The sequence below is a fragment of the Ambystoma mexicanum genome, chromosome 2q (genome assembly GCF_040938575.1).
Source record: "Ambystoma mexicanum isolate Mex_15411 chromosome 2q, UKY_AmexF1_1, whole genome shotgun sequence".
In the NCBI taxonomy this organism is placed as follows: Eukaryota; Metazoa; Chordata; class Amphibia; order Caudata; family Ambystomatidae; genus Ambystoma; species Ambystoma mexicanum.
This window is the reverse complement of record NC_090924.1, coordinates 1181400545-1181417452: the sequence shown is the minus strand read 5'-3', so window position 1 is coordinate 1181417452 and position 16908 is coordinate 1181400545. Positions and strand designations below refer to the sequence as shown.

At 51.7% G+C, this 16908-nt stretch overlaps 1 protein-coding gene across 1 annotated transcript in view; it reads left to right on the top strand.

Moving 5' to 3' along the window:
• NSUN6 (NOP2/Sun RNA methyltransferase 6) overlaps window positions 1-16908 on the top strand; it is a 632060-nt gene that overhangs the window by 177281 nt on the left and 437871 nt on the right. The window contains exon 6 of the mRNA XM_069648588.1: window positions 5900-5981. Within this exon, the coding sequence (XP_069504689.1) occupies window positions 5900-5981 (82 nt within the window). The remainder of the gene's footprint in view (window positions 1-5899; window positions 5982-16908) is intronic.

Sequence of the window (16908 nt, the reverse complement as noted above, 5' to 3'; positions counted from 1 at the left end):
CAGTTGCAGATTCAGTGCAGTTTCAGTGAAGAATTTAGCAGGGGAGAGGGACAGAGAAAGCGGAAGCAAAGAGGAAGGTTTTGAGGTGCTTCCGGAACCGGAGATGGTTCTCCTCAAGTTTCAGGGAGGCGGGAAGGCTGTTCCAGAGGGAGGCCCCTGCCGCGGAGAGAGATCTACCCCCAGCTCGTTGCTTCGAGAAGCGGCTGACCCTGAGGGAGTTGGAGACGGATGAGCGAAGGGCTCGGGAAGGAAGATATTTAGGAAGAGAGAGTTGAAGGTATTTAGGCCCCAGGCCCCAGAAGGCCTTGTGGACAATGCAGAGGGTTTTGAACTTAATCCTCGCAGCCACTGGGAACCAGTGTAGAGATTTCAGTCCTAGAGAGATACGGTCCCTGGGCTTGAGGCCAAGGACAAGTCTTGCAGTTCTGTTCTGGATGAGTTGCAGAGGGCGGAGAGTGGAGGCAGGCAGATTGAGATAGAGGCTGTTACAGTAGTCCAGCTTCGAGAGAACCAGGGCTCGGGAGACAGTGAGCTTCTGGGGGAAGGAGAGGAAGGGAAGGAAGGGAAGAATACAGCTGAGGAGGTGCAGCTGGTAGTGGACTTCTTAGAGACGTCAGATATGTGAGGAGAGAAGGAGAGTGTGGAGTCGAAGATGACCCTGAGGATTTTTGCCTTGCAGGTAGGAGCAGGAAGAGGGCCAAGAGAGGCCGGCCAGAGAGCTGCAGGGAAGGAGAGAGTGGGTGTGCCGATGAGTAGAATCTCAGTCTTACTGGCATTAAGGCAGAGGTCATTGGCGGCACACCATTCCTGGATAGCAGACAGACAGAGATGAGGGAAGGAGAGGAGGAGGCCGAGGGTAGCCTGAAAATGAGCTGGGTATCGTCCGTATAGCACTGAAAGTTGGGGCAGAGGGCGGCGATGCGGTGGGCAAGGAGTGCCAGATACTGGTTGAAAAGCCAGGGAGAGAGATTAGATCCTTGGGGAACACCACAGGTGGAGAAGAAGATATCAGAGAGGAAGGACCCAAGTTGGACCTGGGAGGGTCGATTGGAAAGGAAAGAAGTCAGCCACGCCAGAGCCTGACCAGTGATACCCAGGTTATCACAGAGAAGGTTCAGCCGGATGGCATGGTTGACAGTGTCAAAGGCAGAAGAGAGATCGAAGATCGAAGAGAGATCGAGCAGAATGAGAACACACGGAGTGTTGGAGTCGAGGTTCAAGAGCAGGCCATCACGGATGTTCAGGAGAGCAGTTTCCGTGCTTCTGGCCGCTCTGAAGCCAGATTGATGGTCATGAAGACTACCAACGGATTCAGCATGGAGGTTAAGCTGGGAGATGGCCAGTTTCTCCAGGAGCTTGCCCAGGAAGGGAGTGATGGAGATTGGGCGATAGTTAGCTGGGCAGGAGGGGTCGGAAGAGGGTTTCTTAAGAAGAGGGTGCACAAGGGAGTGCTTGAGGGGGGATGGGAAGACTCCAGAGGCGAAGGAGTGGCTGCAAAAGTCAGCCAGGGCAGGATCCAGGGAGTTGATGTGGTCCTTGATAGTTTTGGAGGAACAGGGGTGAACCTGTTTAGACAAGACTTTCATAGATCGGACTTGTCTGGAAACCTCGTCAGCAGAAAAAAGGGGAAAGGCAGAGAAGGAGGGATGGCTGCAGAAGGGCCAGAGGAAGAGCCGGGAAGAGAGGGAGGGAGGTGATAGGAGGAGAGTGAGGACAGGATGTCCTGAGTTTTAGAGATGAAGTGAGAGGCCAGTGCAGTGCAGAGGGCCTGGGAGGGAACAGGAGAGGTAGAGACTGCAGCAGGGTTGGCAAGCTCCTTGCAGATTTTAAAGAGTTCAGCAGAGTTGTTAGATGCCGCAGAGATGCGGGCTTGGATAAGGGCTCTCTTCTTGGTGAGTACGGAGAGACGGTATTGCCTTTGGAGCAGGCGGCAGGCCAGTTTGTCAGAGGATGAACATGAAGCACGCCATTTCCTCTCTGCCACCAAACACTTGCGTTTTAGGGTGACGAGATCCGACTCATACCAGGAGTTACATTTGGCTTTGGGCTTCAGGCGGATTCTCATGACAGGGGCAAGGATATCAAGAGTATCAGATATAGCAGAGTGGAGCATGGAGAGGGCTGTGTCAGGGTGGGAGTCAGCGGAAGGGGGACAGGGGGGCGAAAAGGTGGCAGCGAAAGCCTCAACTGACACACGCTTCATGGGTCGGATGACCGAGAAGGTGGGTGGCAATGATGAGGGTGACTTTGCCTGAGGGGTAGGGAGGGTGAGGATAGGAGAAAGTGATCACTCCAGGAGAGAGGAGTGGAGAGAGGGACGGAGAGGGGAAGGTCAGAAGAGATCAGAGCATCAAGAGTGTGCCCTGCAGAATGAGTAGGCCCATTCGGGAGAATAGAGAGTGAGAGAGTGTTGCAGAGGTCACGAAAGAGTCCAGTGGGGGGACAGGAGGCATCCAGGTGGATGTTGAAGTCGCCAAGAAAGAGGAGTTGAGTGGTAGCGGACAGGAGAGGAGTAGGTCTGCGTAGGAGTGACAGTGGCAGGAATCCACTCAGGGAAGATAAGGGCAACACCCCCCCCGCACGGTTGGGCCTGGGCACGGAGAGGATCTTGTAACCGTCAGGTAGGAGTGTGTCAAAGCTGGTGACAGAGCTGGCAGTGAACCATGTCTCAGTGAGACCGAGGACGTCAAGGTCCAGTTCCTCAAGAAGGCGACAGATATCAGAGGAATGCTTGATGGCAGAACGAGAGTTAAGAGTGGCAATGTGGAGAAGGTTGCCATCCTTGAAGGACGTCCGGGGAGGGGTACAGATCAGAGGTACGCCCTGCGGAGGTGTAGAAGGAGGAGCACAAGAGGGGGCAGGGAGGGAGGGTAGAGGCAAGGTAGACGAGGACAGAGGAGGGGGGGACAGCAGTAGAGGAAAGGAAGTTGATGAGGCGTGGTAAGCGTCTATCAAAGAGGTGAAGTTTGGCCTGAGGGCCTTGGACCAAGACGGTCCCGTTAGCGTAGACATTAATGATGGCCTTAGAGGAGTGGAAGGGGGCCAAGAGGACATCCCAACGGGTGCCACCATTAATGGGAGAAGAGGAAAAAGGAGAGAGCACAGAGACCATGTGAAGGGTCCATAGGTCAGGCGAAGGCACGAAAAAGAGGATGTTGGTGAGTTTCCTTAGAGCAGGCACTAGAGTAGGTGTCAGCGATAGGGAGGCCTGGGTTGGAGACCAGGATGTCCTTTTTAAACCTTTTCCTACCAGATTTAGTGAGGAGAGCAGGATAGTCAATAGAGAAGCAGTTAGAGAAGATAGGTGAGATAGAGAGCACCATGGAATAGGAGGGGGCGGGGGGGGAGACAGACGATGCGAGAGAACGCCGACAGCAAGATACTCTAATACAATGATACATCTGGGATGTGATTATCGAAGCATTCTACAGAGTATGATGACATAGAATTGCTTGGATGATTAGTCGAGCGCGTATCTTATGTATGATGATCATAAGTGTCCACATCATCCACCTCATGTAAGGCGTAATTAGTTGGCATTCGCTGGGCTACAGGAGTTGCGTGAATCTGAACACACACACTGGAGTTTGTATGAGATGTGTGCAACTGAGCAGGGAAGTAGGAGTACCTTGATGACCATGTGACAATGTTATTTGATCCATGGGCAGGGCCTGCAAAAGAGTTTTCAATGGGGAATTCCCTTCTCCAGTTTCATTAGGCTCAAGAGATTGTGACAAATAAACAGTGTCCGTCTGATTGGTTTCAGGGAACTCATTAAGGCGTGTGCCGCTTCTAAGCCCCTTAACCATTATGAGTTAGTGGCAGTAAAGCTAATGCAAAATAAGAGGCAGAATATCAAGAAGAATAACAAAATATAATGTCTCCAAGTTCTTTTGCAATCACCTCACAACTCATAATTCTTAACTCAAGTGGAATGAATGTGGTGCGATGTCCCGTCCTTCTACGGTACGGGTTAACAACAAATTTGAAATTAAAGAGTCTAACTCTAAAGAGTTTGCATTGATGCCAAGCAGTAGCTAATGGCGTTCAGCACGAGCAACCAGCAAAGTAAAATTAGGAGAGCTGGCGCCAAAGTGAGACGGTAACAACCACACCACAAACGGTGGCAGCTTATTGGGCACAGTTACTGCAGGGACAACCTACCATATAAATGAGCAAGGGTACAATGCCTCTGCGCTATTGCACTCAATGAGACCCTGCAACCTTACAAAAGAAAAAACCCAAAGCGAGAACGCTTGGGTAAGGATTGGCCAGGTAGTCACAGGGGTACAAACAATACAAACTACTCGTGCTCAACACACACGCTGAGTGACCCCGCCACCCAAGCCAAACAGGCTTAACAGGCACTTCCTCAGTGCGCGCGTGCCTTTTTGTACAGGAAGTGTAAAAAGGGGACGGGGCACGGGACGGGGCTTCAGTTTGTGACTAAAACAAGAAAAACAAAGCCATAAGTAAACTGTTAAGTAAACAGTCCAAACAAAAGGACCAGTATAGTAAGGTCCAAACGTGTATAAACACACCGTAACAGAAGAATTTGATATGTGGGTAAGCTGGTAGGAGCAAAGGCTTCAGGAGCTGGAGAGAGTCTCCAGGCTTAGCAGGCTCTTCCTCGGTGCGTGCAATTGTGCGCACGCAGGTGCCTTTTTGTAGAGGAAGTGTACAAAGGGGGTGGGGCTTCACAGAGTGTGACGTAGCAGAAGAATGGGGTATGTGGGTAAGGTGGTAGGAGCAAATGCTTCAGGAGCTGCTGAGAGTCACCAGGCTTAACGGGCACTTCCAGGCACTTCCTCAGTGCGCGTGCATATCTGATATTCTTTGCTTATGCTAATTCGACATTTTTGGCTATAAAAGATATAACTTGAAATGGGCGTGTTGAGCATAGTTTCCGAACTCACTGACTTATTTGCATACAACAAAATGTTTTTCTTGCAAACCGTGCACTTATCATTGACCCCCTTTTGGAGTGATTTCTTTTTTTTTTTTTAATCGGTCATTTTTTTAGCCTACCTTATAAGCTCTACCTCCCCTTTAATAAACAGTGGACTAGGCACTTCATGGTCATGGTGTAGGAGCATTGTAATAATATCAGTATAATGTAACATTTAAAAATTAAGAGAAATACATTAAACAATTTAATTTTTTTTTATAAAAGAACAATTATAGCAATGTAATATGTCTAGTACATCAAGGTGAAGTGCTGTTGCCAAACTACCGTTTAAATATCAAATGAATCATTTTGTGTTGACCTCACTATAAATCCATTATATTAATTTTAAAAAAATGAAAATATCTTAACCATATTTCAAGCACACCATCTTCATGCTGCCTTTCACGTTTTTGTTTTCCCACAATTCCTGGTTTTCAAAGTTTGATCTTGTGTACTCTTATACTGATGGTCATTTCTATCAACAGAATAGCGTCCATATGCACTCTGTACCATAATTCCTATGAATTTTCCTGCCATGTGCTTTTTGCTTCCCATGCCTTAATAGTTAATCACTTTTTCTGCAAAACCCATCACCATTGATATTGTCCAAAAACTTTGCAATACAGTTGACCATTCCATGAAGTGTGGTTGTGCCAAGTGATCTTTCAGGTAGTTGTGATATTTCCAGTGGGACTGGCATAGGTGGATTCCAGAGCCTCTTCTTCCCTTGCCCATAAACTGCTGCAGGGATAGTCCTACTGTGTTCATTTTAAAGTGATGCAGCTTATGCCTTGTCATCATCCTCATCTTGGGAATATATAAAGTGAATATATAAAGTGAAAATGTTGTGCATGCTTGTCAGTGTTGGTATTAATTTCAATTAATTTTCTATTTAGTTCTGTGGATTGCCAGCCTGAATGAAGATATTTTAAAATACTTATTTTTTTCCAGAGGTCTAGGTGTGAAAATGACAGAACCAGTTTACCTCAGTCCCTCTTTCGACAGTGTGCTGCCCTCTTATTTGTTTTTGCAGGTAATTAATAAATTGCTACAGTGTCTTGAAAGTAAAATTATGTTTTTATGGAAATTAAATTGCAGTTGAAGGCTGTACATGGTGTATAATACCAGACGTTGAATTGAAAACAATTCAGTATGAATGTATTTAAGTGTTCATATGGCAAAGTGTTATGTTTTAAAAGTTGTATTGATAATCTTTCAAACATAGATGTTGGTGTGACAGAGGCCCAACTGATCGGGTTTTTTCTGAAGCATTTGCAATGTGCACTATTCTGGACTAAGACCACACAAAGCTATAAGTTATTGCCATGCCCCATACCGCCATAAACCTTCCTTGCTTCACTCAAAAAGGGTCCACTGAGCTGAATGTCACTCTTCAATAACCGTAGGCTGTGGACTGTGATGAAGTGCCCTGCCTTGCTGTAGGTGTTGGGCATGGAGTGACAGAGGGGACTGTGTAATGCCATCTGCTACGTGATACGGGACATTGTGATTAGAATTTCCTGACACTACTGCAACTGTGATCTTAGCAGAGACTTGTTACTAGCATAGCCCCAATTTAGCCTGGATGATTGCAGAGAGATGGAGTAACTCCCCAGAACCCCCATACACCGAAAAAATGTCCACAGGGCAAGTAATCCCAAATGTGACCTCTTCTAGCAGTAACTTGCAAGCCCCCCTTCCCGAGTTTAACTCAACAGTCTTTGGTACAAGGGAACCCGGAAGCCCAAATCGCCCATACATTGCATGCAGGTCCAGGAAAACCAAGTGAAGACTGAGGCCCCGCTGACTGACAGACGCCCCATCTTTCACAAGCCTGTTTTGAAAATTCAAGACTGTATACTTTTTAAAAATATTATTTCTGATTTATTTTTAAGAAGAAAGGTGAAGTCATCCCCAAAGGGAAATGCAGTGTGCTTTCTCCACTGTATTTAGTGAACAAGAACAATGTTTTTACAGTGCAAAAGACAGCTAGAGGGCCCTGGCAGTGTGGGAAATTGGCAGGAAAAAAAGGAGAAAGTGGGTTTCAGGCAATGAGGACATTAATTAGGATGCACCAGTGTTAGGCAAGATTGTATGCAGTAACCCTGTGGAAGACTACACCAGTCTTGTCCTCTTGATATTAGGTAACCCACCTATTGGTATAGGTCTGTATTACACAAGTTGGTAGAGTGACTGAGCAGCCAGACTTATCTCAAGAGGGGTAAATGTGAGCTGTAGCATCAAAATCCACAAATACAAATATCAAAATAACGCTTACACTCAACATTTTCTAGTAAAATAATTAACGGTCAGTTTTAAATAAGCCTTCTTTAGAAAGGGCAATGTGTAACAATAAAAATACACTTCAGAAGCATGTTCTCAGATTCAGAACTTTTCAATCTCCCAATGAAGTCTAGATTCGATCTTTCCGAGCAATACAAGTTAACCTTATGCACCACCTCTGCGGGATAGTTAGAATCAGTCAGTGGGTCAGAAGAGTCTGCAGGGAGCCAGGACAGCCAAAGTCAATTTGAAGAATGTCTATGGAGCTGAGGCACTTCTTTAAATAGCACAAAAGCCTTGCACAAAGTTAGAGAGTTGTAGAAAGTCACTGTTGGGCCACGAGCTGTTAGGCTTGTGAAAGTCAGAGCTGAGGTCAACTATGTAAAAAGCAGCTACTGCAAGTCTTCAGTGAGATAATGCAAGCTACAGACAAAAGAGGTAAGTACCCCGTAGACAGCATAGTACCTTAGGTATGAAGAAGAGGATCCAGCTGGCTTTTATTCTGATTGCAGTCTTGAATATCCTGGGTTCCTGGGCCTCAGTCGTGGGGACAAGAGGAAGGACTCATGCACTGCATTTCAAAGGTCGTTGGCGGCTACAGGCTCTTTTCAGTTCAGCAGCACTTCGCGGTTTTAGCTACAGGCAAATAGAACCTATGTGGATGTTGGATGCATGATGGGCTTCCTTGCTTCTGAGTCCAGCACTCTGGTGAGGTGTCTCAGGCTTGAATCGTCCTGCTTCGGGAGGGTCCTCAGGATCTTCCTGGAGCTCTGGTCCGGCTTAAAGATGATGCACTCGACTATGGATTTCTCGACCCCTGGTACTCGGTTCCAGCAGCAGCAAGGAAGGTCAGCCATTTGGAGAAAGTCCTAACCCAAGGGAAGAAGTGGTCCTCTCCGGAACTTCTCTAGTCAATTCGGCAAAGCAGTTTCAGCACAGCAGCAGGGCTTCACCGGGGAGTTCAATGGTCCAGGAGGATGCAGCAGGCTTCTCTTCATGATTCCTTCAGATGTTTCGTCCAGTGTTCGACTCTGCCTTCAGTCCAAGAAACCTGACCTTATATGCAGGTTTCTCCAATTCATTCACAGCCTAGCTGTTACTCACACAGCAGGGTGGCTGTCCTAGAAGGACAGCCAGCCAGCCAATCAGCACTGGGTGCATTCAGGTAACCAAGGAAACTAAGGACAGGGAGCTTAGGGCACCTCCCTCGCTTCCTGCCCTGCCAGACACACTGGAGCCAGAGGCGGGTTTCAACACTGAAGTTCGCCAAAGGCAAAACAAATAAAAGGGTTAAACCTGGTTTGGCGCACAGAGTAAAACCCAAGAAAAACCTCACGAGCAAGAAATGGCGGAAAAAGACAACCAGGGCCATTTTGACAAAATGGTCAGCCACGGGTGCTATACTGCAGTTGAAGGTTCAGCCTGCGGTAAAAAATGCACAATGGTAGGAAAATTAAACCACTACCACCAGCCATTTAAAGTCATGAGGGTAACATACAAAAATGTTACATGAGTAAGTAGGAAAAGGGGCTACTAAGTAACCCCCCAGCACTCCACAAAGATGGTGTGTGCTGCACCTACATAGAAAAAGGTAGGTAAAGTCAATTTCACTTTACTACTCTTGGGAACAGTAGTTCAGAAGGTATTTAAACCTTAAGAGAAATCCAAAGGACTTTTGAATGGATTGTGTCCTCCAACATATTCTTCATCTATGACATGTAATGTCCACAGCTGTGCTGCTTCGGAATTTTTTTCAGCAGAGGGCGTCCTTGCGTCGATGGCATCGGGACGATATCCCTCGGAGGCCTCCGTCGAGGGTGACGTCCTCGGGTGTTATAAGTAGCATGCACGGCGACTGTAGCCTCAGTTCTGTTTTTCACGCAAACGTGTTTTCCTCGAGAACTCGGCACGCCTCGTGTCTTCAACTTCATATTGTACGATTTATGTCTTCATCTTCCACCCCGACGACCCTGCTGTGTGGCTTCAAGAAATGTTGGGATTGCGGGTCCAAGATGTCCATCACGGACCCGCACCGTATCTGCTTGTGGCGCCTGGGCGAGGACCACGCCACGGACGTCTGCTCGAAGTGCCAGTCATTGACTGCCAAGGCCTTGCAGGAGCATAAGAGGAAATTTAAAGGTAGGCAGTGTTTCCAAACCCTGTGAATCAAAATCGGCTGGTATGTCGACCGAGAGTCTCCTCGTGGGAAAACATCCAGAAGATCTAGGTCCCGGAGTGGTTCGCGCCACTCATCCTCTTCATCGACGCGGTCCTGGCAGCGGCCTCACCGTTCGCCTTCCCCATCCTCGTCAGATGACGGATACCCAAAAAAGATGCCATGCTCCACTAAATCCTCTACCCCCGAGGAATTGGAGGCTTTTTGGGAGAAAATGTTACAGATTTTTTAGTCTCACTGCACAGTTCCGTCCGCAGCTTTGGTTGAAGCCGGCAAGGAACGGTCTTGGTCCGATGCAACTGCGCCCTCGGCCCGGGCAATCGGCGCGATAGAAAATCGGGAGTGTTCAAGGTCCCGTTCGGACAAGGCTTTAGGGGATAGCCAGAGACGTGCCACCGTAGAAGCCTTAGAAGCTGTCGAAGAATGTGTCAACGCCATCAGCGCCATGTTAGTCGATTGAGTCTGTCGGGTCTTTACCTGGGGTCATACCTTTCAAAATCTTTGGCGCCTTTTTCGACGCTGACGCCGGTCGGAGCCATCGACACCATCGGCTCCTACTGGGCAGGATTTGCCGTTGGATGCCCCTTGGGATCTGGAACCTCCAAGAAAGGCTCTTGCTAAATCTGTGAAGCCTATTCCTGATAAGAGGCGCGGTCCTATCCCTAGGAAGGAGTTTTTCCAGTCTCTCCAAAACATTTTTGAGGAAGAGGATGATGGAGAGAGGTCTGATAGGGGCTTTGTTCCTTTTGGTCTGCCTTATGGGACGCCTAATGCTCCAGAATGTCTCATTGATGAAGACAGTTTAATTGAGCATCTGCGTCAGTTCTTACATAATGCCAGGGGTCTCAACAAATCTCCTGAGATGGAATTTGGGAAAACCGAGCCTGGTGAGAATGCCAATTCCTCTTATAGGAGACTGATTTTGAGAGTTACTGAGTACCTGGATTGGTCCAGGCCTTAGGTGGAGTATGATCAGGATGATCTTACAGACATCTTGGATCAGGGTCCGTCCACTGACCCGGTGTTGCCATTTCATGTGGCTTTACAAAAATGGGTGGCTGCTACTTGGACTTCCCCGGAGTCTGTACCGGTAGTTAACAAGTCTTTGTCAAGGAAATACCGCTCATCCAGTAGCGACACCGGCTACCTGTCCACTCACCCAACTCCTGAGAGTTTGGTGGTTCAGGTGACTACGGCCACCTCAAAGCAAGCAGCATACCCTACCTTCTCAGCATGGGGTCTGGCATGGATTCACATGCTCATGAATGTTCCCCGTCGTCAGGCTGGGAATCCTCGGTAAAGAAAAAATCAGTATCAGTTTCATTTCTGATCTGTCTTTCGTAGTAGTAACCAATCACTGATCTCTGCGTCATACTGACCACAGCCAATGACTGCCCTCTACCTAAGCCCCGCCTCTGGCAGCCATCTTCAGATTTTTACTGCACGTTCAAGTGTTGGGATCCTCGTGCTATTGCTCTCGAGCGTTGGTGCTTTTTTCACGTTTTTTCTCAGAAAAAATTCTCTTTTTTCGGTCAAAAGAGCCTCAAGCTCCACCGTTTCTTCATCCGATCAACGGGGACCCGTGTTGGATTCGTCTACGCCCCTCAAGGGTGAAGATTTAGTCGAGCCACGCTTTTCGAGGACTCCAGAAGTTTCTCAGGCCCTTCTCGGACATGGCCCAGGAGAAGGGAAGCTCGACGCCCGGAAAGCTGTTCAGGGTCTGCCCTGGATGCCAGCTTCAGAATGTCTTTAAGGAGGACGAACACTCCCTTTGCCTTTACTGCCTACATGAGGACAAGACGCACGTGGAGAAGGACTGTGCGTTTTGCGGCAATATGTCGGAGCGGACCATGAAGAACCGCCATCAACGTCTCGCCAACTGGCTGGAAGGAAAGAGCCCGTCAGGCAAGAAGAAGTCCGAGCGGTCTTCTAAGACCTTTGAGGGCGCCCCGGCGACGGGGGTCCAACAGAAGGCCAAGCACCGCGTGTCCGCTGGCACCGGGAGCGCCGAACGGTCGGGCTCTACGGGCGCCAGGCAGGGTGCATCCTCCCCGGCGCCATCAACCACGAGCCAACGCTCTGGCTCGGGTAAGAGGAAGGCCGAGCACCCGGCGAAGCTCCTGGAGAGACCCCGGTCAAGCTCGAAGGCCCCATCGGAGGGGGAGCGAGGCGGTGACCCTCCCCCCAAGGAGAAGGCGGTGAGCGCACCTAAGGTGGTGAAAGCCTTAATCCACCCGGCCAAGGCCTCTATCGAGACAGTCGCGGCGGCCCTGGCTCAGCCTGTGGGGGCGACCTCGGGGCCCAGAGTCTCCCTGCCACCGCGGAGGGAGTCCTCTTTCATGCCCATCGACAGGACCCCCGTGAAACCTCCAACGGAGAAGAAAAAGGGGGGGCAGGAGGTCGTCGTGGATTCGGCCTCAACCTCTGAGGAGGAGCTGATCGAAGTCTTAAGCCACGGCGTTGGCGTGGAAGAAGACCAGCCCGTCGGGAGGGACCCCGCGTAGGAGACGAGAACGTCGAGGGTGCCGATGGGGCTCCTGACCGCCCGTCGGACTCCCCTCAACCAGTGCCGCAAGACAACTCGGCGGCCATTTTGTTGGCTATACAGTCCTTATGCTCGGAGATAAGGACGAGACTGCCGTTACCACCAGCGGAGGAGCCGCTCCCGACGGGGGACCCGGAGCCAGGCCCTTCTGGGAGCCCTCCCCCTAAGAGAAGAAGGATTCATCCTCCACCTCCTTTTCAGCCATCGCGCCCTGTTCAGCCCTCCTCCCCGTCCACGACACGTGGGGATGATACGGGGACTGACACGGCCGCGACGGGTACAGACGACGAAGGTTTACGACGAGGATCTCCCGTCGTCACCTCCCACCCGGGCTTCCCCGCCCGACGAGATTGGATCGTTTCACTCCATGATCGCCAGGGCATCCGAGCTTTTCCAGCTCTGCCCGGAAGAGAAGAAGGAAGGTTTCCTTTATCAACGGCGCGAGACCAAGAGGAAGACGGTCCTCGCTGTACCTCCACTAGACGATATTTGGGATGAGGGCCTCGCCCACCTCAAGAACCCATCCACGACGCCGGCTAGAAGGGATCGGTACGAGAAGAAGTACCGGGTCCCGGACGCGGCCCCCTTGTGCCTTCGGGCACAGCCGACCCCGGACTCGGTCGTCTCCGCGGTGGCCAGGAAGAAAGCGGGGGGGCGCGGCCTCTACGTCGACCTCCCCGCCGGACGGCGAGGGAAAGAAATTAACACGATGGGACGCAGAGTCATCTCGTCGGCAGCGACGACGATTAAGGCGGCCAACGCCTTGGCTATCGTAGCCCGCTACGACAGGGAGTTGTGGTACAAACTGGCCCCCTTGCTGGACTTCCTACCAGACGACAAGAGGGCGGAAGCCCTAGAAATCTTGCAGGAAGGAGAGGTGGCGTCGGACCACGCCATTACGATTGCGACGGACATCGCTGACACTGGATTTCGCCAGTTGGGCAACGGCGTGTGCCTTAGGCGGCGTGGATGGCTCAAGGCTACTGACTTCCGTCAGGACGTGCAGACCAGAGTCTTGGACATGCCGTTCGACGGAAACAACCTGTTTGGGAAAACAGTGGACGATTCCCTTCAAGCCATCAAGGCGGACACGGAGACGGCCCGGGCTCTTGGGGTTCTCCAGCAACGGCGGCCGCCCTTTCGGAGCGGCGGAGGCAAACAGGGTGCCTCCAAAGGTTCCAGCGGCAGATTTTCCACCTACCATCAAGCGGCCCCTTCATCGTCACAGGAAGCTTACAGGGGACGAGGCAAGTCAGGTGGACCCCGCCGTCATCGCCAAGGAGGACAAGGCGGCAAAGCCTCGTCGAAGCAGGATTGAACCGGCCGTGGGGTCGGGCCCCCACCGAAGCACCCCGGTGGGAGGCCGGCTGGCAAGCTTCGTCAGCGTGTGGGAGTCCATCTCCACCGACCGTTGGGTGCTGGACGCCCTAGCTCAGGGTCACGCGCTCGAGTTTCTAAGGAGGTGCCCGCGCGTCCCCCCTGTGGCCAGGAAAGAACATCACGTCCCTCAACTTCTCTTGGAGGTAAAGGCGATGCTCAAGAAGGGCGCCATCAAGCTCGTCCCAAAGAGGCTTCGGGGCTCCGGAGTTTACTCTAGATACTTCCTCGTGAAGAAGAAGACGGGAGGATGGCGTCCCATCCTGGACCTACGACGACTGAATAAATTCATCAAGGCACAGAAGTTCCGGATGGTCACCCTCCAACACGTCCTGGGTCAACTGGAGGAGGGCGATTTCCTGTCGTGGTTGGATTTGGAGGATGCTTACTTCCATATTCCCATCCTAAAGGGACACCGAAAGTTTCTCAGGTTCGTGGTCCAAGGGCGTCACTACCAGTTCAAAGCCCTTCCCTTCGCATTGAGGTTGGCACCCAGGGTGTTCACCAAGTGCCTCGCACCGGTAGCGGCGCAGCTGCGCCGAGAGGGGATCCACGTCTACCCCTACCTGGACGACTGGCTCATCCGAGCAAAGACGTAGGAGCTCGCCGTGGAGCACACGGCAAGGACCGTCCAACTACTCACGGACCTGGGATTCTCCATAAACTACGCCAAGTCCAACCTGGTGCCTGCACAAGACGCACTGTTTCTGGGAGCGAAGCTCGACACAGTGTCGCTTCTGTCCTCTCTGTCGGAGGAAAGGACGAGGGCCATCCTGGGCAAGGTGCAGCGGATGCTGGTTGCGGACGCGGCCAGGGTGAGGTCCATCAAGTCCCTCCTCGGAATGATGTCTTCTTGCATTTATCTCATCCGCCTGTGCAGGCTCCGGATGCGCCCGTTGCAGGAGTTCCTGGATGCGCGCTGGATCCAGACGACGGGCAGCTTCGAGGAGAGGATCACATTCGATGAGAGTTTCCGACGAGCGATCCGGTGGTGGGGCACCCGCGCGCATCTGACGGCGGGCATGGACTTCCAGACCCCCGGCCACCAGGAGACAGTGAGCACGGATGCCTCCCTGGAAGGGTGGGGGGCGCACACCGAAAATCTGCACGCGATAGGCCTTTGGCTTCCGACGGAGAAGTCCCTCCATATCAATGTCCTGGAGCTCCTTGCAGTGTTTTGGGCCCTCGGGTCCTTTCTTCCGTCCCTCAAGGACAAGGTGGTGAGGATCTTCACCGACAACACCACCACCATGTTCTACATCAGGAAGCAGGGCGGTACCAGATCCCCAGCCCTGTCCAAGGAGGCGCAGGATCTGTGGCATTGGGCCGTCGCCCAAGGGATGTTTCTGGTGCCGTTTCATCTGGCAGGGATAAAAAACACCATTGCCGACTCGCTCAGCAAAGAGCTGCGCTCGTGCCACGAGTGGGAACTACGACAGGATCTAGTGGACCGCCTCTTCCGACGGTGGGGCACACCCCAGGTCGATCTGTTCGCGACGGCGACGAACTCCAAGTGCCGGAGGTTCGCCAGCAGGTTTCCCCAGCCGAGGAGCATGGGCGATGCTTTCTCATTCCCCTGGGAGGGCCTGTTTCTATACGCGTTCCCTCCATTGCCATTACTGATCCGGCTCATCAACCAGCTCAAGAGGTCACGGTGCAGGATGATCCTCGTCGCACCTGCGTGGCCGAGACAGATATGGTCCCGGACCTTCTGGACTTGTCAGCGTCCCCGTCAATCAAGCTGCCAGTGGACGCGGATCTTCTCTCCAGGGAAGGAGGCGCCATCCTCCATCACGACCCGAAGTCGCTGAACTTGCAGGCCTGGCTCCTGCAGCATTAGAGTTTGGAGGATACGACATACCGGCCGACTGCAGAGAGGTTCTTGCAAAGGCCAGGGCGTCCTCAACTCTTAAATGCTATGGACAGAAATGGAAGAGGTCCTCTGTCTGGTGCCACGCACAGAAGATTAACCCTCTACGGATTACGGCTCCCCAGGTACTGCCGTACCTTCTGACGCTGGCCAAGGCTGGACTGGCGCACGCGTCCATCAAGATTCATCTTGCTGCGATCTCCCGATACACCAGAACCACGGGGCGGACGTCTTTGTGGTCTCATCGTCTGGTGAAAGAATTCATGAAGGGACTGTTCAGATCGTTCCCGCCGGTGAAGGCTCCGGCCCCGGCGTGGGAGCTCAATGTGGTGCTGACCAAGCTCATGGGACCTCCGTTCGAGCCTCTGCACTCGGCTCCGTTGAAGTTCTTGTTGTGGAAAACAGCGTTTCTTGTGGCCATCACCTCGCACGAAGAGTGGGAGAGATACAGGCCCTTTCCTGCAAGCCCCCGTACTTGACTTTTCACGACACAAGGGTAGTGCTCAGGACGCACCCCTCCTTCATGCCCAAGGTGCCGTCGGACTTCCACCTCAACAAACCCTTGGTGTTGCCTGTTTTCTTCCCGTCGCCTTCATCGCCGGCCGAAAGGACTTTGCACTCGCTGGATGTGGCTTGAGCGCTGACGTTTTAAGTGGACCGCACGAAGTGTTTTCGGAAGACGTCACAACTTTTTGTGAACTTTGGACCTGTCAATCAGGGGAAGGCTCTCTCAAAGGCCTCCATTTCCAGATGGCTCTCCGGCTGTATCATGTACTGTCATCGGTTGGCAAACCGACCGCTGCCTGGCCGTCCGAGAGCCCATTCCACCAGAGCGATCGCAGCTACCACAGCGTTCCTATCTGGTGTGCCCTTGCTGGACATCTGCAGGGCTGCTACGTGGAGGTCGACGCACACCTTCACGAAGTTCTACTGCGTCGATCGGGATTCCAGGGAGGAGTCCAGGGTCGGCCAAGCAGTGCTGCGCAGTCTGTTCGCCTAAGGTGAGCCGGGTGAGGAGGTAAGATGCTTAATGTTGAGTTGATGTGATGCTTGATGTTGAGCCTTTGCCACCTCCCGTGGTTGTGCATGTGTGTACTGCTATGTATTCTTTATTCATGAGCATGTGAATCCATGCCAGACCCCATGCTGGAGAAGGAACAAGTTACTTACCTGTAACTGTTGTTCTCCAGCATGGGTCTGGCATGGATTCACATGCGAACCCTCCCGCCTACCCCTCTGCCGCTCTTCACTTGGTCATACTGCCACTTCACGTGCTTCCAAATCTGAAGATGGCTGCCAGAGGCGGTGCTTAGGTAGAGGGCAGTCATTGGCTGTGGTCAGTATGACGCAGAGACCAGTGATTGGTTGTTACTACGAAAGACAGATCAGAAACGAAACTGATACTGGTTTTTTCTTTACCGAGGATTCCCAGCCTGACGACGGGGAATATTCATGAGCATGTGAATCCATGCCAGACCCATGCTGGAGAACAACAGTTACAGGTAAGTAACTTGTTCCATTCTCAACATGCACTTTGACGGGTTGCATCTTTTTGGCAGCAAGGCTGACGAGAGCCTTGAAAAGTTGCAGACCTCCAAGGCGGCCACCAAATCTTTGGGGGTGACTGTTAGACAACCTCTGCCTTTTCGTCCTAGGGGACAACAATGGAGGGGTGGTTCCTTTCCCTATTACTCCTCATTTGGAAAGGC